Below are 21,732 nucleotides of genomic sequence, written 5' to 3' on the forward strand. Positions count from 1 at the left end.
TCGCCTAGGCTAGTCGGTCTTTCGAATAATCGCGATCTCGTTCGGGCGCGTCGCGATTTTCTATTTGCTCGCGCGTTTGATATTTCATTCCCTATTTTTATGGGAACTTGAAAATATCTTAGCGTTGCGACAGTAGAGTTTCAGTATACCGAACCGAAACCCCTTTTGTAAGACACGAAATATAATAAAGTGTCAGTAGAGTCATTTTAACTTAATTCGCTCCAAGTTAGATTAGGGTACCTTTGATACAGGTAGCGCCAGCAGGCTGCGCCACTAGGGCGCATGTTGGGTCTCGATGCGTAGCCACCTCCACGCGGTGAGATCTGGTAATTGGAATTAATTTCCAAAGAAAAATCTTCTAAAGAAAAGATTTTCCTTTGGGAAATAATTCCAAGCTAAGAGCTACGCACAAAGTTAAAGATATTTCTTATCTCTTGTAAGTTTTCAATGTTCCCCCTGAACTCTGAAAATAGAGAGTGGGCAATATCTGTTTCAATGACATTTAAATGAAGAGGAATTAAGGCAAGTAAGGAAAGGTAAGTAAGTAAGGTAAGTAATAAGGTAAGTATAAGATAACTAAAATAATTAAAATGTGCTGCAAAGCAGGAAAAGTATTGTCCAGAGAATTCTTGGAAATGACGTAATTTCTTGGAACTGTCTCGGCGAACGACCTCCTGTCATGTCATGTTATCCTGATACAAAATCGCAAAATCGGCGAAATATTTCTCGCCGAGACCGCAAAAGCATTATCCGAGAATTCTTGGAAATGACGTTATTTCTTGGAACTGTCTCCGCGAATGACCTCCTGTCATGTCATGCTATCCTGATACAAAATCACGAAATCGGCGAAATATTTCTCGCTGAGGCTACGAAAGCATTGTCCGAGAATTCTTGGAAATGACGTCATTTCTAGGAAGTGTCTCGGCGAACGACCTCCTGTTATGTCATGTTATCCTGATATAAAATCACGAAATCGGCGAAATATTTCTCGCTGAGGCTACGAAAGTATTGTCCAGAGAATTCTTGGAAATGACGTCATTTCTAGGAACTGTCTCGGCGAACGACCACCTGTCATATCATGTTACCCTGATACAAAGTCGCGAAATCGGTCAATAAATTTTCTTCGATGCCGCAAAAGTATTGTACACCGAAGCGGCAAAAGTATTGTCCAGAAGCGGGAAAAATATTGTCCAAAAAACGGGAAAAGTATTGTCCAAAAACGGGAAAAGTATTGTCCAAAGCGGGAAAAGTATTGTCCAAAGGCGGGAAAAGTATTGTCCAAAGACGGGAAAAGTATTGTCCAAAGCGGGAAAAGTATTGTCCAAAACGGCAAAAATACTGTCCAAAGAATTCTTGGAGATGACGACATTTCTAGGAACTGTCTCGGCCAACGACCTCCTGTCATGTCATGTTATCCTAATGTAAAAACGCGAATTCGGCCGAAACATTTTCGTCGAGACCGCAAAAGAATTATCCGAGAGTTCTTGGAAATGACGTAATTTCTTGGAACTGTCTCGACGAACGACCTCCTGTCATGTCATGTTATCCTGATACAAAATCGCGAAATCAGCGAAATATTTCTCGTCGAGATCGCAAAAGTATTGTCCAAAGAATTCTTGGAAATGACGTCATTTCTTGGAACTGTTTCGGTGGACGACCTCTTGTCATGTCATGTTATCCTGTTACAAAATCGCGAAATCGACTACAAACTTTTCTTCGAGGCGGCAAAAGTATTGTCCAAAGAATTCTTGGAAATGACGTCATTTCTTGGAACTGCCCTGGCGAACAACCTCTTGTCATGTCATGTTATCCTGATACAAAATCGCGAAATCGGCTAGAAAGTTTTCCTTGTGGCGGCGAAAGTATTGTCCGAGAATTCAGGGAAATTATGTCTATCTTTGAAATGCTGTAAAATTCGAACTACATGACTTACGCCCACGCAATTTACACACATGACACGTATTCACCTGAGGATTAGATTGATTCAACCGGCAATCAATTCGGCCGTCATTGAAAAATGTTAACTTTCGCCACTCACACTCAGACCGAAATCTTCCGACCAAAAATCACTCAAAAATCTTACAAGCTCGAAAGCTCGCGATAATCATACGTACACGTAGGGCACACCGTAAGCTCTCACATACCTAAAGCTCGCACTCCCAGCTTTACTAGGAAGCTCATAGCAGCATCAAAAGTAACTCGCTATACTCAGTTACATGAGAGAAAAGGACAGTAAGTGGTTAGAAAAGGATAGAGGCGACGCGGCAGTGAAAAATCATAAATTTGCAAGTTTCTACGAATAATTTGTGAACTTTTATAGTTGCATCGCAAAGCTGGAACTCTGGGCAACATTCTCATGTAATTTTGGTAAATAATTTGTGGTTAGTTACTTTGTTATTAATAATTATTTGGAAGCGTCCGTGATTTAGTAATAACAAGCGTCGTGGCTTTTCGATAAAATAATTAATTATAAGCAAAACTAGAAGTAAAATATAAACAAAAATTATACGTGAACATTCGCAAGGATCTTGTTTTTATAATGCATGCATAAATAATAACAAATTAATTGCATAAAGGACAGTAATTACTGAAAAACTGTTACCTTCTCCGACAACAATTCGAACACTACGTGTAATAATTATTAATAATTAATTAACTAAGAAGAAATAGATGTCAAAAATTATATTAGAAAGTTCGCTAAGGTTGCCTCTTTACGATGCAATTATAAAAGTTCACAAATTGTGCACAGAAATCGAATAATTTATTGATTTTCCTTCCGAGTCAATCCTATTGGAGAATCATTATTCTCTATCCTTTTCTAAGGGCAGGGCAACCCGTTGATTGGCGCTAATACTGCCAATAAGATAGATTGGCAATCAGTGCTATCTATGATTTCGGCCTCGAAGCTCGAAAAAGTAAGAGGAACACAGAATACGCGAGGAGGTCGACCGAAAACTCGTCATGGGATAGACAAGGAGAGCAAGTGGTTGGAAGAGGACAGAAACGACGCGGCAATGAAAAATCGCTGATTACTAAGTTTCTGTAATTAATTCGTGAACTTTTATAGTTGCATCGGAAAGCTAGATCCTTGGGCAACATTCTTATATAATTTTCGCACATAATTTGATGCCAATTAATTTGTTATTAATTATTATTTGGAGACGGACAAAATTCGGTAACAACGATTACGAATATTAATTAAAATATTTAATTATGAACAAAACTAGAAGCAAAATATGATCGAAAGTGATATGGGAACACGCGCAAGAATATTGTTTTCATAATGAGTCCATGAATGTTACAAATTAATTGCATGGGAGATAGTAATTAATGAAGAATTATTACTATGTTCGACATCGGTTCAAACACTCTCTGAAATAGTTACTAATAATTTATTAATTAGGAACAAATTGATATCTAAAATGTTGTTAGAAAGTTGTCTAAGGGTGTCCCTTTATGATGCAATTATAAAAGTTCGCAAATTAATCACAGAAATTTCATAACTTGATGATTTCCCTTTCAAGTCAATCGTATTGATGAATCGTTATTCTCTATCCTCATCGAAGGGCAGGACCACTAATTGATTGGTGCTAAGGTAGCCAATAAGAAAGACTTAGGATCAACGCCATCTGTAGTTCTTGGTTGGAAGTTTTACTTTTTCGAGTTTCGAGTAAAAAGTCATAGATGACGCTGATCGCAAAGCCTTTCTTATTGGCTATCTCAACGCCAATCAACGGGTGCCCTGCCCCTTGGAAAAGGATAGAGAATAACGATTCACCAATACGATTGACTTGAAAGGAAAATCATCAAATTATGCAATTTCTGTGCACAATTTGCGAACTTTTATAATTGCATCGTAAAGGGACACTCTCAAACAACGTTTTAATGTCATTTTAGATATAAATTTCTTCCTAATTAATAAATTATTAATAATTATTTCACAGAGAGTTTGAATCGATATCGAACATAGCAATAATTCTTCATTAATTACTATCAACCATGCAATTAATTTGTACCATTCATGGACTCATTATGAAAACAATATTCTTGCGCGTGTTCCCATATCACTTTCGATCATATTTTGCTTCTAGTTTTGTTCATAATTAAATATTTTAATTAATAATCGTAATCGTTGTTGTTACCGAATTTTGTCCGTCTCTAAATAATAATTAATAACAAATTAATTGGCATCAAATTATGTATGAAAATTATATAAGAATGTTGCCCAAGGATTAAGCTTTCCGATGCAACTATAAAAGTTCACGAATTAATTACAGAAACTTAGTAATTAGCGATTTTTCATTACCGTGTCGTCTCCTTCCTTTTCTAACCGCTTGCTTTCTTTGTCTATCACATGATGAGGTTTCGACGACCTCCTCGTGTATTCTGTATTCCTGTTACTTTTTCTAGCTTCGTGTCCAAAATCATAGATGGCGCTGATTGCCGATCTATCTTATTGGCAGTATTAGCGCCAATCAACGGGTTGCCCTGCCCTGAGAAAAGGATAGAGAATAATGATTCTCCAATAGGATTGACTCGGAAGGAAAATCATTAAATTATTCGATTTCTGTGCACAATTTGTGAACTTTTATAATTGCATCGTAAAGAAGCACCTCTGGCGAACTTTCTAATATAATTTTGGACATCAATTTCTTCTTAGTTAATTAATTATTAATAATTATTACACGTAGTGTTCGAATTATTGTCGGAGAAGCTAATAGTTTGTCATTAATAACTTTCTTTTATGCAATTAGCAAACGAATAACATTCACGCATTATAAAAGCAATATCCTTAGCAATATTCCCATATAATCATTGTTCACATTTTACTTCTAGTTTTCGTCATAATTAAATATTGTAACTAACTATCGTGTCGGCTGTTATTATCAAATTACGTACGCCTTCAAATAATTATTAATAACAAGCTAATTAGCAACAAATTATTACCGAAAATTACATGAGAATGTTGCCCAAGGATCCATCTTACTGATGCAACTATAAAAGTTCACGAATTAATTAGGGAAACTTATCAATTAGCGATTGTTCATTACCGCGTCGTCTCTATCCTCTTCTAACCGTTTGCTTTCCTTGTCTATCACATAATGCTTCGACGACCTCCTCGCGCATTCTGTGTTCCTGTTACTTTTTCGAGCTTCGAGTCCAAAACCGCAAATGGCTCTGATCGAAAGACGCTCGAACGTCTATCCTTGTCTATCTTATTGAAGGTTATACCGCTGTATAACGGGTTGCATTAGGGGCATATTGAGTTTAGTTTTCGTACAACAGGGTCATTTCGTTTTTCCTTTTTTATTTACGTAGCTGTACGTTAAAGATGATACAAAATAAATTTGATATAAAAACTATAAAGCGAAGTATAACGTTTGTACACGAGTGATTCAAATTCTTGTTACAGTTATTAATAGGATGGAGAACAAATAAAAATTTTCTTTTTTCTATGTTTAATTTATTGTTTTGATGAACATATTCTCTGAATAAGTTTTGCTACCGCGTTTTATTATGCTTAATAAGCAAACATCGGCGTAACTTAAAATTATTGTTGTAACATCATTTTTCATATAAATTTGTATTAAGCAAACACAACATTAAAAGAGATGGTACGTTCACAGAAATCAAAGAAATTCACCTCATTCTCCAAGATTTCTGCCTCTTCAACATTGCAGCGTTGGTATAGAACTTTCTGCCAATATTTGAGATTTTATATTAGGCAAACGTAACATTAAAGGAGCTCTCACGCTGGCAAAATTCTGTGCCTACAAAATTCGCACAATTGGCACGAAACCCTCTGCCAATTTTGCAATTTTCTATCAGGCGAACATAACATGAAAGGAGGTCGTTCGTCGACAGAATTCCAAGAAATGACGTCACTTCCTAGAATTTTTGGACAATACTTTTGCAGCCTGGCCAAGAATTTTTGTAGCCAATTTTACGATTTTGTATTAGGATAACATGACATGACAGGAGGTCGATCATCGAGTCAGTTCCAAGAAATGACGTCATTTCCAAGAATTTCTTGGGCAATAATTTGTGGTCTCGGCGAGAAAGTTTCGGTCGAATTCACGATTTTGTATCAGGATAATATAACATGACAGGAGGTCGATCACCGAGTCATTTCCAAGAATTCTTCGGATACTACTTTTGCAGTCTCCGCGATAATTTTTTAGCCAATTTTGCGATGTTGTATCAGGATAACATGACACGAAAGGAGGTCGATCATCGAGTCAGTTCCAAGAAATGTCGAAATAGTCTCGGTGAGAAATTTTTGCTCGATTTTGTAAGTTTATATCAGGATAACATGACATGGCAAGAGGTCGATCATCGAGTCATTTCCAAGAATTCTTCGGACACTACTTTTGCAGTCTCCGTGATAAATTTTTAGCCAATTTTGCGATTCTGTATCAGGATAACATGACACGAAAGGAGGTCGATCATCGAGTCAGTTCCAAGAAATGTCGAAATAGTCTCGGTGAGAAATTTTTGCTCGATTTTGTAAGTTTATATCAGGATAACATGACATGGCAAGAGGTCGATCATCGAGTCATTTCCAAGAATTCTTCGGACACTACTTTTGCAGTCTCCGTGATAAATTTTTAGCCAATTTTGCGATTCTGTATCAGGATAACATGACACGAAAGGAGGTCGATCATCGAGTCAGTTCCAAGAAATGTCGAAATAGTCTCGGTGAGAAATTTTTGCTCGATTTTGTAAGTTTATATCAGGATAACATGACATGGCAAGAGGTCGATCATCGAGTCATTTCCAAGAATTCTTCGGACACTACTTTTGCAGTCTCCGCGATGAATTTTTAGCCAATTTTGCGATTTTGTATCAGGATAACATGACACGAAAGGAGGTCGATCATCGAGTCAGTTCCAAGAAATATCGAAATAGTCTCGGTGAGAAATTTTTGCCCGATTTTACCAGTTTATATCAGGATAACATAACACGACAGGACGTCGATCACCCAGGCAGTTCCTAGAAATGACGTCATTACCAAGAATTCCCTGGACAACACTTTTGCAGCCACGGCAACATTCTTATACAATTTTCGCAAATAACTTCATCTTAACCAGTTCGTTGTCCATAATTATTCGAAGGCGAACGTGATTCGGAAACACAGAAAAATCTTTGGAAAACGATTCCAAGCTGAGAGCTACGCAACGCACGGTAAATTTTTGCCATTTAGCTTCGCTTTCTTTCATACCATTGGATCATACTCCGTACGATGGACGTTGGCTGAGAACTCGCGAGGACATTGGCAATTGAACGGATCACGCGAAAGGTTTATAACTCGTTGCGCGAGTGTATTCCCAGAATGCAGGGGGGAAAGTGTGCATTTCGGTCGGGACTCGAGGGTCGGGCCGTCGTGTCACCGTAATCGCGCGTCGAATCGGTCGCGACAAGTTTGAAAATTTTATCGAAAATCGGATGAACGGTGACGGCGCAGAGGGAAGGGGTGGGAAAACGGCAGGGGAACGGATCAACCTGCTTTCTCCCCGCTTTGACATTTCGTTTCAAACGTTATTAATTATTCCGCTTTGCACGGCCAATCGACGCCCCGGTTAATACGCTTACAGCGATCCGGGATCGGAGGCCTGGCTTCGGCGCGGGTGCGCGCAGCGATTCGTTGTTTTGACGGGATATACGATTTGCGAGGTCGACCTGGCATCGGCCGCGTTACGCTTAACACGCTACGTGGCGCGTATTTTCCCGATGCACCCGGGGCTCCACGCGATCCAATAACTTCGGCTGTGCGACGAGTCGCGTCCGTGACGTCGCGATCGCGGCGAATCGCTGCGAATCGCTGCCACGTCGATCGATCCAGGGAGCCATCCGTTCGTCCGGTCTCTCCTTTATCGTCGACACAATGCTCGCGTTCATCGTCCCGGGAAACATCGCGAACACAATTAACGAGGCTTGTTAAAAGATCAAAGCAGCTAGGAAGAACTGCGTCGCGCCGAGTTCGAACCGTCGCTACGAAACGGGCTACTAATTAACGGAAGTTAATACTAATTAATAGCGGAGGCTGATTCACGGGGCACCGGGCGAGTCGCTCGTTATTTCCCTCGGCCGATATTTACAGACACGCCGGGCGTTTCGACTGCGATGTTTTCAAGATTTATCCGCCGCCTTGCACGGATGCTAACTCGGCTTGTCGTTATCCCTGCCATCGTGTTTACTCCGACGCGATGCTCAATTATCCACATCGGTGGGAATTAGTCGACGGAGACTGCGACAACGACTACAACGACAACGACGACGGCCGGAATTCCCTCTCAGCTCTCCGGTTTCGTAGTCGATGCGAATTTATTCGTGGAACGCTCGCGAGCTGCTGCTGCTGCTTGTCCGTGGTAAGAGAAACGAGGATATCCCATCGATTTAACCAAGTCGCGGAGCAACGAACCGTTATGTTGCGCGGGAGCACGTCGGGGTAGTTTGCAGATCTACTGAAAATAGAATCGGCGCTCATTGAGAAGCCTTAGCCTCGCTGACTGCGAGGAGGAAACCGGAGCGGGCGAGTACGGTGATCGAGGCACGGGACAGGAGAAAGGGGAGAAGAACCTGGAGAAGAAAAAGTAACCGCGGTAGCTCTCGACTTGTTTACAAAATAGAATAAAGGAGAGCTAACCTGTTGAGGTATCAGCCGGATGAAGAGAAGCTACTTATCATGGAGAACCGCGGTCCTTTTGCAGCGCCTCGGTGAACGAGCACGGTGTCGTTATGGAATTTATTTCCGGCCGGCACGGTCACCCTTCTTTCCTCGAATGCCGGAAACTCGTGGCGCGGAAGTGGACGGGACGCCAGCCGGCAAAAAGGCGTCGCGTCGCGTCGCGTCGCGTCGCGTCGTCGGTCGGACGCGATTGGGAATATCGGCACGACGACTACCACGACCACCACCACCACCACCATCACCATCACGACGCCCTCGAGATTTCTCGAAGGATTGGGATTATCCGGCGAAGGGTGAAACAGGAAGGCGTGGAGCGAATCGTTCGGTTCGTTCCAGAAATCCAATCGTCGCCGGATAGAATGCCGTTAACCTGTTGAGACGCGCCACGCGGACGACAGGGCTGGCAATTTTTCCGCGATCTTTCGAAACTTCTTCGTTTAAATAATCGTCCAGCCGTATCGCCGATTCAATCCAACACCCAGAGGCTGGATCAAAGTCGTCGTCGGAGCGGATGAAAAGGTATCGATTGGCTGGTGGCGATACTCGATCCGGGTGAAACGGATGCTAACCTGTTGAAACTATAGGCCGACGAGGCCGTCGATTTTACGCGCCCTCTTCATCCGAGGTATCCTCTGGGCGTCGCTCTCTGCTTGCAAATCGCGTTTAAACTCCGCGTTACGTCACGACTCGTCATCCTCCTCGTCGCGATTTTATTAGAGAGAGAGTCGTACACGTACAGAGAGTCGTATAAAAGAGTGGATGGAGAACGAGCACGGTGCTCGATACGGGCGCGAAGATTAAACGAAAGCACCGGAAACTAACCTGTTGAGGCACCAGGTGGATGGAGAGGCTGCTTATAACGGAGACCTCCAATTCGACCCTCTCGGAACCGGCCGTATTGTTGGCGTGACAGACGTATCGTCCCGCGTCCTCTGCCCTCGCTGATTGCAGCACCAGCACACCCGCTCTAGCGTAGATCCTTTCCGAATTGAAGATCATCGCCGTGCCCGTCACGGACTCGCGAAACCACAGATACATGGGCGGTGGGATTCCCTGGGAAATGCACGAGAGCACGATCGTCTCTCCCGTGCGTATAGGCGCCGGACTCACTCGTTCGTTGAACCTCGGCGGAACTGGGGTATGAGGGTCTGAAAATGAAGGAAATTTCTTTGATCTCCTCGCTCGCGAATAAGTTAATTACTCGCACTGGTCGGCTACCGTGCTTTCCGATAAATTTGTCTCGTGGAAAGCTACTCGACGTTCCTCGGAAAAATTCCAAAGAAGATATCGTTCAATGGCCGCAGTCGCGTCGAGCAGTCTCGTCGCGGTTCCTCGAGTGTCATGGAAAATACCCCGAGCACAATTTACAATTTTCTGATAACGCTCGCTGTAATTACGAAATTATTACCGTGTCGTTAAGTTTCGAGTGCGCATCGTCTGACGACGAACCGGGGGCGAGCGAGTCTGACTGCGCGGGGTCTTTGAAAACGAACGCTTAAACGTGCTTACGCGGGAGCGGAAGAAGGCTCGTCGAACCGTTGCTTCGAGTCGAACTTTAACTCGCGGATAGCAAGGAAATCGAGATACGCCGGTCGTTTCGGCGAACGAGACGTTTCTCTCGAAGAGTCTCCGATCGAAACGGTGCCTGTGAGCCGGTCCGAAGCGGTCGAGTCGTGACCGTGGAACGGGGGAAAATGGCAAAAGTTTAGCATCGGAAGTTTGGAATCGACGCGTTATTTCAAGGCTCGCGCGATCAACTTGCACGCTGTCCGTTCGTTTCGAGTGTTAAAGAAAATACTCTCGAGGCGTTTTAGAAGAGAGGTCGAGAGTGGCCGATGAATCGTAACGATGAAGAAGCGTGGAAGTGGGCGAGGAAGAAAGAAAGGGGAGAGGGAAAAAGGGAAAAGGGAGCCGTGGCCACGGGAATGGATTCTTCTTCTATCATCAATTTTTCTTCGACCGTCTCTCCCACTTGATACCTCGAAATGCATTTCGAATCTCTCGGACGTTCACGGGAAAAGAAATCTCCGCGGGCTTGTTGAAAGAGACAAAGATCCCGGTATCAATTTTTCACAGCCGCGGAAGACCTCCTTTTGTCCCTGTTACGTATTATTCGAGTTAGTATGCTTGGCAAATTTACATTTATTTCCTTCCTTCTCCACTCGCCTCCTCTCTCTCTCTCTCTCTCTCTCTCTTCCCGTCTGCCTCCTTTATTTTTACATTTTCGCGTTGCCTTATCGCGTTAATTATGAGTCGCTAACAATCGCGGTAGGGATCTTTATTATTAATTCGGCAAGCTTGGCAAACGAGGTACGTTTATCCCGCGAAATGTAAACCCATCGACGAGAAGCACCGTTCGAACCTCGTTATAATTTCAACGGCCATAAACGTTTCGTCGAGTCGATTGCATTTAAATATCCACGCGTAATTACGAAAACCGATTCTCTTTTACTCCCCTCCACGATGACACACGCGTTTCTGCAGCGATACGAGGAGGATGCTCTACCGCCCCCTTTTTACCCTATCTCGCAACTATTAACCCTTCGCACTCGGCGATATTTTCGTTACAGAAACTTAGTAATTCGAAGACTTCCTGCCATAAAGTCGACGATATTTTCAAAACGGTAACTAAGAAATGTAGATTAATTGTAAGACAGAATTGTATTACCTCGATATTCCACGCGTCGTTGGATTTTTCAATTTTAAATTTGAGATATTAATTAACAATGATCTCTAGAATTCGATTAAACGGCGACTGAGAGTCACCTCTCGAGTGCAAAGGGTTAAAATCGACCGTTCGCGACCGGTCAAGGTACCCCCCGGTTTAATAACTCGGCAATTGGAGCTGTCCTGTGGGCAGCGAATGGTCGGTGTTTTCACGCTCGTGGATGACACGCGCGGGCCCTTGGCTGATCTAAATAACAACGGACGAAACGACGGATCGATCGGAACCTTCGACCCTAATACCACGGGTCTGGAATGGATGAACATTTTATTTCAGTTTCGACAGCGATTAAACGCTGCACGGTGTTTGTCGAACGGTTGAACCCGGTGACACCGGGGCTTTTTACGACTGCACTATTTTATAATGGCGCGCTCGCTTTGTCTGGTCGGCGTTATTATTGTAATTTAAGCTGATGGCGTATTGATCGTCGCTCGCCTCTACCTCGCTCTCCCTTTTCCTCTGCCTCTCTTTGTCACTCTGCCTCTCTATTCGTCCTGCCTCTGCACCCGCTCGCTCGCCCTCGCTCTCTCTCTCTCTCTCTCTCTCTCTCTCTCTCGATCTCTGTCGTTGCCTCTCAGACCGTCCCTCTTCCTCTGCACGGTCTTTCTCTCGCTCTTGCCAGTGTGCAATTCCAGTTGCCATATTCCAGCAACGCCCCGCCACCACACCCTTGTTCATACTCCCGGCTCCCGGTTGCACCGGCTCGTGCATATGCACGCTCAAAACTTTTTATGCCATTTACATCCGACTTACGCCTCAACGTCAGCGTCGTTCGCGCCGACGGTGACCGGCGTGCGGAAAAAGCGGAGAAGAGTGGCGAGAGGAGGCACGGGGCGAGGGAGGGGGCGAGGAAAATAGAGAAAGCGCGACTTCGATGATCGATCGATGCTCGAATTGAAAGAAGGAAAAAAAAATGGGGGGGGAGGGAAAGGAATTTGCTTGCCACCGATTGCTCCAGCGACGAGAGGCTCGATCACGCGTTAATAATTCCACCCCCTTTGCTCGCGACAGCTCCGCGTGTCTCGTTCTTACTTCCGGCTCGTTGGATCCACGCCGTTTAAATAGCTAATCGGCCGGATTGTCGATCAACCTGTTACCCTCCGGCTGAAATATTTATCGGTCTTGGTATGTACACGGGGGGCGAATGAACTCGTCGCGGTTAAACGCGGATTATGAGCAGGCGGAATATTACAGGGGTAAGTATCGGGTTAACCGGAAAGTTGTCGCGCTCGCTTTGACCCAATCAGAGATGGAATGGGCAAATGATTTTTGAATAACTGGAAAATCGGCCGAATATTCCGACACGGTTCTCGTGTCAAAATGTATAATTATTAACGGAGCTGTAGGACGAATAATAAATTTGTTAATTAATTGTGGGACTGCGATATGGGTTTAGAATTGAATCGTAAAATCTGCGTGTTCTAAAATCCTGATAATTCGTCGATAGCTTCACTTCCATACGGAATGCATCGGTATACTGCAGGTAAAGCCCTTAAGATGGAGATTTTAGTACGTAGTCGTCTCCACGTTTCTCCAAAATTTTCTTTCGAAGAACGATGCCACGCTAGGATACGAATCGCGTACCAATCTCGTTCGCTAAGATTTAAATTTCCTGCTTCGTCGATATAATACGATAATTAAGGGTTAAAAATTACCGTTCGATGTAACCGATACGGGGTTCTTGGTCGTCGATTTTTCGCAACTCGTGATTGTCATGGACGCGAGTTTTATGCGCGAAACGGTGTCGAGCAATGGCGGAAAAAATTCGATATGCGTATCAGCGGAGCCTGGGGTAAGCAAAGCTGGAATACCGGGCGAGCTTTAAAGACTGGAGATTTCGCGTTTGAATGGTTGCAAGCGGAAGACAAAAATTTCTAAGCAGATTGCCGCGGCGCGGAGGGGTGAATCGGCTGGGGAAATGGAAGGCGGATGGGCCGATGAAAACTTGGAAAAGCGTTCTCGGTCGGAATGCTCTTACCGCGGAGGCAGGGATTCGCGGGAGTTAAAAAATTGAACAAGGGAGAGAAGTTTAATTAATAGCTGGAGCGGCAAGTGATTTCCGAGTACACAAACTCGACGACCAGTATCGAGTAGAAAGAGTAGCGGCGCGCGGCCGCGCGCGGTGTTTAAGCGGACAGACAGTGTGCTCAAACGAACATCTTGATATCCTTTGAACCATCGCTCATTGACTATGTAATCCAGAGGCTCGATCCTCGAGCGTGAGGGCACGTGAAACGGTGACGAGAGTCCGAGAGCGAGAGAGACGCGGAGAGGGCAGGAGAAAGAGAGAGAGAGAGAGAGAGAGAGAGAGAGAGAGAGAGAGAGAGAGAGAGAGACGGAGGCGCGGAGTGGTGTGCGGCGCGGAGAAAAAAAGCGGGCTGAAGGGAGCAGAAACCGCGGCGGAACGATGTCCAATTAAACCTTTCGAGCCGTCGACTCCAATTAAGACTCTATTAAATATACACCGGCCGTGTGTATCGTTGGCAAAGCGAATTTCAAATGGCGCCCGGTCTTTCTCATGTATTTACCCGGAACAAGCAACTTCACCGTGATAAAGTTGCCACTAATTAGCCGTACAATGTGTCTCTTGCCGACCGTTGCGAGACGCGCGCAATTCGCGTTCGCCTTTTTCCGTTCCTCGACTTCTTGCCCGCCAGCTTCCTGCCCCACCTGCCTGTTCGTTACGACCGCGCCGACACCCCCGTGCCTCGATCTCGCGCCCTCTAAATGCCATTTTAAAAGCCTCGCGGTGCGTGCGTCTGTCTCGATGCGTTTCCCCGCGTGGAAAGCGAAACGGGACCGAGGAGGAAAACGGTCGGCGAGAGAGGGAACGAGGTCGAGGCAAGTTTTCCGCGATTAATCCTTTAAGACGGGGGTAAAATAGGGGGGACGAATGGCGAAACTACGCGATGCAGCCGAGGGTGTACATTAGAGAACCGGGTGCGCGTATATCTCGCGAGCAAGGCGTATATAACGCCGTCGACTCGAAACTTCCGCTCCGCGAAGATTCTAGTCGAAAGGGCATCGAGTTGTTCCGCCGTTGGGAGCGGGGAATTAGTAGATCGTTCAGGCTTCATTAATTAGTCGACAACTCGGCTTTCTACATTAATTGGTAGCTATATTACCGGCAACCGTATTACGTCGTTGACTAATTACGTCATCGAAGTGGCGGCCCCTCGAACCGATAGAGCGCATATGTAATTTAATGCTAGCCGCTGATTGCTTCAGAATTCAGGTCACAACCCGCGATACCCGGGGCGCAATTTGCGCGAAAGACGTACACGTGTTTCCGTGCGTATTGCCGGGCCACAATTCCGAATAATTATATCTCTGATTTATACGGGCTGACAGGGTGGTGGAAACGCGCCGCCATCCGCCTCGTTTTACCCTCCGACCATACCCCCGTCAAAATTACCAGATATCGGAGCTGGCGGCACCGGCACTAGGGGGGCCACACTCGAACAAAGCTGTAACTCAACGAGAATATTAGATTAGAAGGATCCCGTTGGAAATGAAGATTTATCGCGGCGCGAATACCACGAGCAAGTTGCCAACGATGCCACCACGCCTTTGGGAACGTTCCGAGTGCCACGCGCTGTTCAAACTGTCGGCTTGCACCGGACAGACGGTGATTTTTCTTCGCTGTGCATCGCCCCACCTAGGCGCGTCACGCCACGTACTTACATAGACACGCGATCGAATTTTTAACCATTTGCGGCAGCTTCTCCTCCACGCGTGCCCCGAAACGTCTCGAACAAATAACCAAACGCGAACGGCCATTTTCGAGGTACAATGGCAACCCGTCGCATCCGCCGAGCACGTGTCTGCTTCTTGTAAAAGCTGCTTAACGCCTAATCCCGATCACGCGACGACAGCTTTGCTACGCGTGTACCGCTCTCGGCGAAAGAATCACAGATTAAAGCTACCTCCTCGGCTCAGCGGCTCAACGCGATTTCCAACCAGTCACGGAATACTTTTCCTTTTACGGATCTCCCTTTGGCTAACGCTTCTTCGCGCCGTCTTCTTTTTCCTCGTCTCCTCGGCACGCCGGAAGTCTCCTCCTCCGCGATTCCGATCGCCAGTCGGAGAGCGGAAGATTTACGCGTTCGGGGGGGTGGTGGTGGTCGGCGTGACGTGGTCGAGTGGGTGGCGATGTGGCGGTAGCGTGGGAACGGCGTGGCGGCGGTGCGACGGCGGGCAAAAATCTCTTTCTTCCTCGAGTTTCCATTCTCGACGGGTTTTTGCCGCACACTACCGTCAACAGACGTAATGCGCCGCGTGGCTTCCGGTTTGTTCTTCGCGACAGAAGGTATTTACGTACTTATTCCACCGTTATGTACTCGGCGTTCGTGTATCTGCCGGTGTAGAAACCTGGGTTGGAGCATCGCCGGGCAAAAAACCGGGGTATAAATAAACAAACCGTTGGGGTAAAAACGGAGAACAGGAGGAGGACGCTGGTGGAGGAAGAAGAGGGTTGCACTCCGCGGAAGAGCATCCGCGTGCCCTTCCGTTGTTAAATTAACGACCGGGTACCATGGCTGCTAAAATTAACGCGTGGTACTCGCGTGGACCAAGGTAGCGGGATATCCGAGAAGATCGATGCCCGTCTGGTAGCCCCGGGTGTAAAATTCAAAACTCACCGGGACAAATAACTCGCTGGTTCGGATGAATCACGGCCGGTGTGTATTTTGACGTGGAAAAGTAAAGCGACGCCTCGTCTCGTCGTTTGTCTTCGTCGACGAATACATCTTCCACCCTTTCCACCGTCTTCGACTCGGCAAGACTGCGCGCCGTACCCTTCCGAACGTCGATTCTCTCCCTTCCGGCGTGTCACAGTCGGACACCATCTGGTATACTCTCCGAAGGATAAAATTTCTTCGCGAATTCGCGTGCTCGGTTGGAGAAGTCGGAGAGAATTCGTGGCTGGCATTGGATTCCCCAGGTGTTAGGTCGCGACGCGATTTCCAGCCACCGTTTCCGACTATCGCGATAATCGGCCGAGTTCGAGGAGCCCTACTCTGCGAGGGGCAGGAAACCACCACGAGAGGATCTCAGCCGTGCAATTCGGCTCGCCGAGTCTTCCACAGCGGAATACGAATAGTCCCGGCATTACTCGTCTAGTTCCTTACAAATCATCGTATTCGGCGGTTTCTTGTTCCCCGTGCGCGCTCCTTTGTGTACGGATCTTCGTATGTATATGTACGTAGGCGTAACACAGGCGAACGGCGTACGTAGCCGGTACATAGGGAGAGGAAAAGAGAGATACAAGTAGGTTGGGCTCGATAAGATTGCGGGGTAGCGAGCGAAGGGATTGGAGCCGTGATGGCTGCATTGTTTCTTGCCGACGTTGCTCCGCAGACTGGCTGCATCCTGGCTCTGTGGATTGTACTTTGCGTTTTCGTCGAGTCTCCAATAGGGCGATATCCAGCCCCGTCCCCTTTCTTTGCCGCGTCTTCTTCTTCTTTTCCCTCCTCCGCCTGCTGCCCCTCCTCTGTTTCCCACTCCCGGCCTCCCTTCTTTATCTTTTCCACCCCTTTCTCTCTGCGCCATCCCTCGAGCATCCCCGTCATTGACCGGCAAAAAAGCCACGGGGGTATCATAAAAGCGCGCCGCGAAGGAACTGCTCGCCTTATTCCTCGGATTTACGAAAGTTCAACATTTTTCCGGGCTGCCAGCCGGGGAGAGTCTTTAAAGTACTTAGAAGTAATACCGAGAACGTGTGCACCGTTCGCTAACCCGCGGGCCTTCTGCTTGTTCTTATTCCCGCAACCCATTTCGGACCATCTTCCACCTTCCATCCGGCGGTGTCCCGAATAAACGCCATAAATCTGCATTTACAATTTCCAACGCGAACGCGTTTATCACCGCGATAACCCCCCCCCCCCCCCCCCCCCCCCCCCCCCACCATTCGGGTAATTTCTTAGGTAGTTTACGGTGTCGCCGTGTTTCTTTGCCCCGAGAACATTCGGTCTCTTAACGTCAAACGAAATTGGGACGAAGATTTGATTTACAGGCAGACGGGTCTACGCGGAGTCGCGAGCTGCAGCATCTTCGTGCCGCCATGCTGCTTCCTACCTACCGCGTTCATAGGTGTCCTTTTATTTCCACTCGTTGCATGCCACGGAATCCGCGTTCCATGCACGCCGACCGATTCCCACCAACGAGTTTCATTTGTCGCTAGCTTTTATGACTCTCGCGCACCAGCAGCGTCCGGTCTCGTCGTAAATAAACCGACGCGTTGCAACTTTTTGGTAGCTCTTCTTTGCCACGCTGGATAAGCACGCCGTTGGCGTGAGTTACGCTTTGGATTTCGGCCGAGACTCGAAAGTACGACTCTTCCACGCCGGGTTCCGAGCTGGCTATCGAGCTTCGCGCAAAAACCGCGGCGTCGACGGAGACCGCGGCCCAATAAAAGAGAAGATGCTAAACTACCGGGGAAACTGTTCGACCGCGGAACTAATTCGACGCTCGGCTGAGCTTCGTCGGGTCCCGAACTTTCTTTCCCGGCAAAGTGCCCGCGGAATCGAAATAAACGCATCGCCACGCTCCGCGTCGATAATTGATCCGGAATATCGCGATACGGCCAACTCCCCGACGTGCCGATAAAACTTTGAAATTCGTCGGATCTCTATTGCAGGATTGCGCGAGAGACTGCTTCGCGGATGGGGTACCGTTCCGATCGGGACTCCCGAACGTAATCGCGAGTTTGGCAGTTGGGGTATAACTCGACGACGCGTTTTTCTCCGGTTATTCGATCGGTTGGAAAAGGGCTATCGAAGAAACGGGCTACCCTTCCCGACTTCTTCCTTCCATTAAATAACCACGAGCCCGGGCAAAGTACAGGCAAGGCCGAAGAAGAAGACAAACACGCGGAACCTCTCGTTCCATCGCGTACCGATTCTTCAGCGTCCCCGCGCACGCAAGGGGAAAAGCTAAACATCAGGGGGGCGAGCCGTAACGCGACGCGGAGTACGGATTAAACCGTGCTCGAAGGACGTCGCGAGCAAGAAGCGTTCTCGGGTTTCTTTCCACGGCGATTCCGTTTCCACGCGAATCATCCACTCGTCGCGATGGAAGGACATCGAGCCGGCGAAACGAGTCGGGACCCACGCTCGATCGCCGAGTCGGTCCATTAGGCCTTCGTGAGAAAAACACGGTGCATCTGGTTCAAGGAATGCCAGCCGTTTAATGGACAGCCGGCTTAAAAGGCTGCGCTTTCCTAAAATGGCGCCGTTCCGTGGCGCACCGTGGCGTTCCAACTTTAATGCGACGAGGACGGCAAGTAGCGGGTGAAAGCTTGCGAAAAATGCTAGGCTGGATAATGGCGGCGAGCGTAAAAAGAAGAACCGACAGGTGCCGCTATGGCGAGACACTGATGCGAGCCGACGCTCGCAAACTTGCGTTCTGCCTCGCAACGTTGCCTCCGCTCCGCGCGATCGATTAATTTCTCGTCGTCTTATCTTTATCGCGTCGAGACGCGTACCGTCACGGCGCGTTCTTGCACTCTGCGTGCACGGTGCACGCGGCCGCGTTAAGCACGGATTACGGCTAATGGCGAACGGTCGAGCCCGATTCTGGCCGACGGTTGTCCGTCGTGGCGCCTCGTCGACCTCTTTCCGTCTCACTGAAACTTTCCGTGCCGATCTCTCGAATAGCAATAGTCGTTCGGACGATCGTGGAGCGCAAAGTACCGCGTTTGAAAATTTTTTCCTCGCTCGCACTTGGCCAACAACGGGCTCCTGATTTCGCCGGCGCGCAACTAACGAACAATATGTTCATCTCGCATTCGATTCCGTGTCTTCTCCGTTCTAGCCGACGGAGCATCTCAGCTTGCACTTTGATCATTAGCCATCTATTGTTCCAGCCGCTCATCCACGTTCGACCCATTTTATGTCTTATGAATCAGCAGCTCTCCAGCCTCGGGATGAAGTGCGCCGACGAACCATCGTGTTCATAGCCAGATCGTTAACAAGGGTTGATTACGATCGCTCGGATAATGGCACGAGCACCGAACACCATGGCGTGAAAAGAACCCGGTGCTCGACCTCGCAGCGAGTTCTCGCGAAACTTCCACTTTTCCCGAGTCGAACCGTGGAGTTCCAGGAATTACGCAAAAATTCGCGTCGCGAGATTTTCGTCTTTGAAAAGTTCCGTCGTTGAAATTTCGTTCGGAGAGCTAGCAATTCCCGAGACGAGAGAGACCAAAGGAGACATCGGGTCCGAAAGTGCACGGAGACGAATATCGTTGACACGATCCGTCGCCTGGGTTTCGCTTCTAACGGGCAATCCTGACGAGGCAGAGTCGTTAAAACGTCGTTCGCGATGCATCCCGTACTCGGAAGATACCGTCGTTCCTTCTTGTCGAGGCACACCGATCCGGAAACGCGCGAAAGTCGCATCAACAACGGTGGATCCGGTTCTAATAAAAGGACAATCGGAACGACGAGTACAGGGGAGTGGAAACTCGATGGCGACGCGCGGAAGCTCGCAACGGTGTCCGCACGACAATGCACGTAATTAGGTTATAACCTATTTATGGGCGGGCAGAACCGGCAATGAATGCGCGTAAAAGCTGCCGACCATTCGGAATCAGCTCGTATTTTCAGCGATGTCGGTGCATTTTGTTTACGACTCGGAGCACTCCGCCCGGCGGAGAAACATCCGACGACCCGTGCCGGACGTTTCGGCCATTAGCATTTCGGGCACTCGTGATTTATTCATGAAGAAGCCAGAGTGGCCGCGAGCGCGTGCACGCGAGCTGCGGGCGGCTTGTCCGCTGCCGGCACCGGCAAACGCGCAACAATGCGTTATGATTTACCATGCAAAAGGCGCCGGCGTGAGATCGTTGCATAAACGCTCGTGTTTAAGTAGATGCGCGGGACGCTCGCTGGCTGCCCCTGAGAAACGCTTCCCGCCGTGCAATCGCTCGCGTACTACCTGGCAATCTCGACAGACAGCGCACAGCCTCTGTCACCGGAAGTCGAACGAATGCGTCGGTTTCAGCTTCGCGGGGATGGAATTGCTCGAATCGTCGATTCGGTATAATTCTCTGGCACGAATATTACAGGTTCGATCGATATTCCGGTTTAAACGAGCATAGCTTGCGTTTAATTATTTTAGGCGGTGTAAATTTTCCGCTCGCGCGAACCAGCGTTCTCCCGTTTCGCCGCGGATTTGCATAAACTGGCAGAGATTCTGCCGGGTGAAACTAAGAAATAAACAACTGGGCCAACTGGGCAAGCTATTGCCGCGGTTTAAACCCAGTTCCAGCTGGGTCCACGTCACGTCACAGTGGTTTGCCCGGCGCGGAGCTCGACTAGCCAGCGCCGGCCAGCGAAATTTCCCGTGCATTTGCCGGCATTAAATATTCACCGGGCCGAAAGTTCGACGGTTCGCGGACAAACGATCCGCGGGACAACGCGGCGTGGTTGTTGAAACTTACCGGTGACCACGAGCCTGGCGTACGAGCTACTTTCCACGGTGTCGCCGGTGACACGGTGCACGGTCCGACATCGATAACTGGACTGGGCGTCGGAGGTCGTCACCGAGAACACCAGCAGCTCTCCGGTAGGCAGCATATGATGTCTGTCATCTGAAAACAGAGATCCGACTCACTGATTCCCTCTGTCTGCTCTTCTCTCATCCCACGTTCGCGTTTTCATCCCTGGTCTAACGTTTCGTCGCTCCGCTCCCCTCTTATCGTGCTTTTCCTATTTTTCTATCGAAATTCCGAGCCAATCGTGTCCGGTAGCTTACAGCGCCACGCGGTTCCATTAATATGCAAATTCTTTTAATGGAAAATTCTCCCCGTTGTCCGCGTCGACGGTGCACGCGTCGTAAATCGAGGAATAATAAAAATGGGCCGGTGTAGAGTCACGGAGCAGCGGAGAGGAGCGGCGAAAATGATTTGGAAACTAGGCCCGACTCGTTTAACGGAGGCCAACGCCGCCATTAAGCGGCCGGACAAAATGAAAATTTCCCGTTGTCTCGGCGCGACACTGCGTTTGACCGAAATAACGGGCACCGCTAATGCCGGGCTGGCCCGCGGGGATGCGCACCGGCGGCCAGTTAATTCCATACAGTCGCGCGCGGATCGATGCTCGTAAAAAAATCTCGCGAGTCAGCTGTGCATCAATCGTGTAACCCGTGTCCTCCACGCGGCTATCTTCCGAGGGCCGAAAACGCAGCTCGACGCTTGCCAAATGTCGCGTTCGTTTCGCGCCACGCGTGTCCCGTTATTTTCCTCCTTCTTCCATTTTCTCCTCCTCTTTTTCATTCCAACTTCGCAGGTATATTTTCCGAAGACGAAGAATGTCCC

At 47.8% G+C, this 21,732-nt stretch overlaps 1 protein-coding gene across 1 annotated transcript in view; it reads right to left on the bottom strand.

The window, feature by feature from the left end:
* The window catches only part of LOC108554807 (Down syndrome cell adhesion molecule-like protein Dscam2), a 92,723-nt gene that overhangs the window by 20,828 nt on the left and 50,163 nt on the right, over positions 1-21,732 (bottom strand). Inside the window, exons 4-5 of the mRNA XM_017910200.1 lie at positions 20,857-21,006; positions 9,512-9,837 (exon numbers count right to left, since the gene is read on the bottom strand). Of these exons, the coding sequence (XP_017765689.1) occupies positions 9,512-9,837; positions 20,857-21,006 (476 nt within the window). The remainder of the gene's footprint in view (positions 1-9,511; positions 9,838-20,856; positions 21,007-21,732) is intronic.

This window comes from Eufriesea mexicana, unplaced genomic scaffold (genome assembly GCF_001483705.2).
Source record: "Eufriesea mexicana isolate 0111107269 unplaced genomic scaffold, ASM148370v2 scaffold77, whole genome shotgun sequence".
NCBI lineage: Eukaryota > Metazoa > Arthropoda > Insecta > Hymenoptera > Apidae > Eufriesea > Eufriesea mexicana.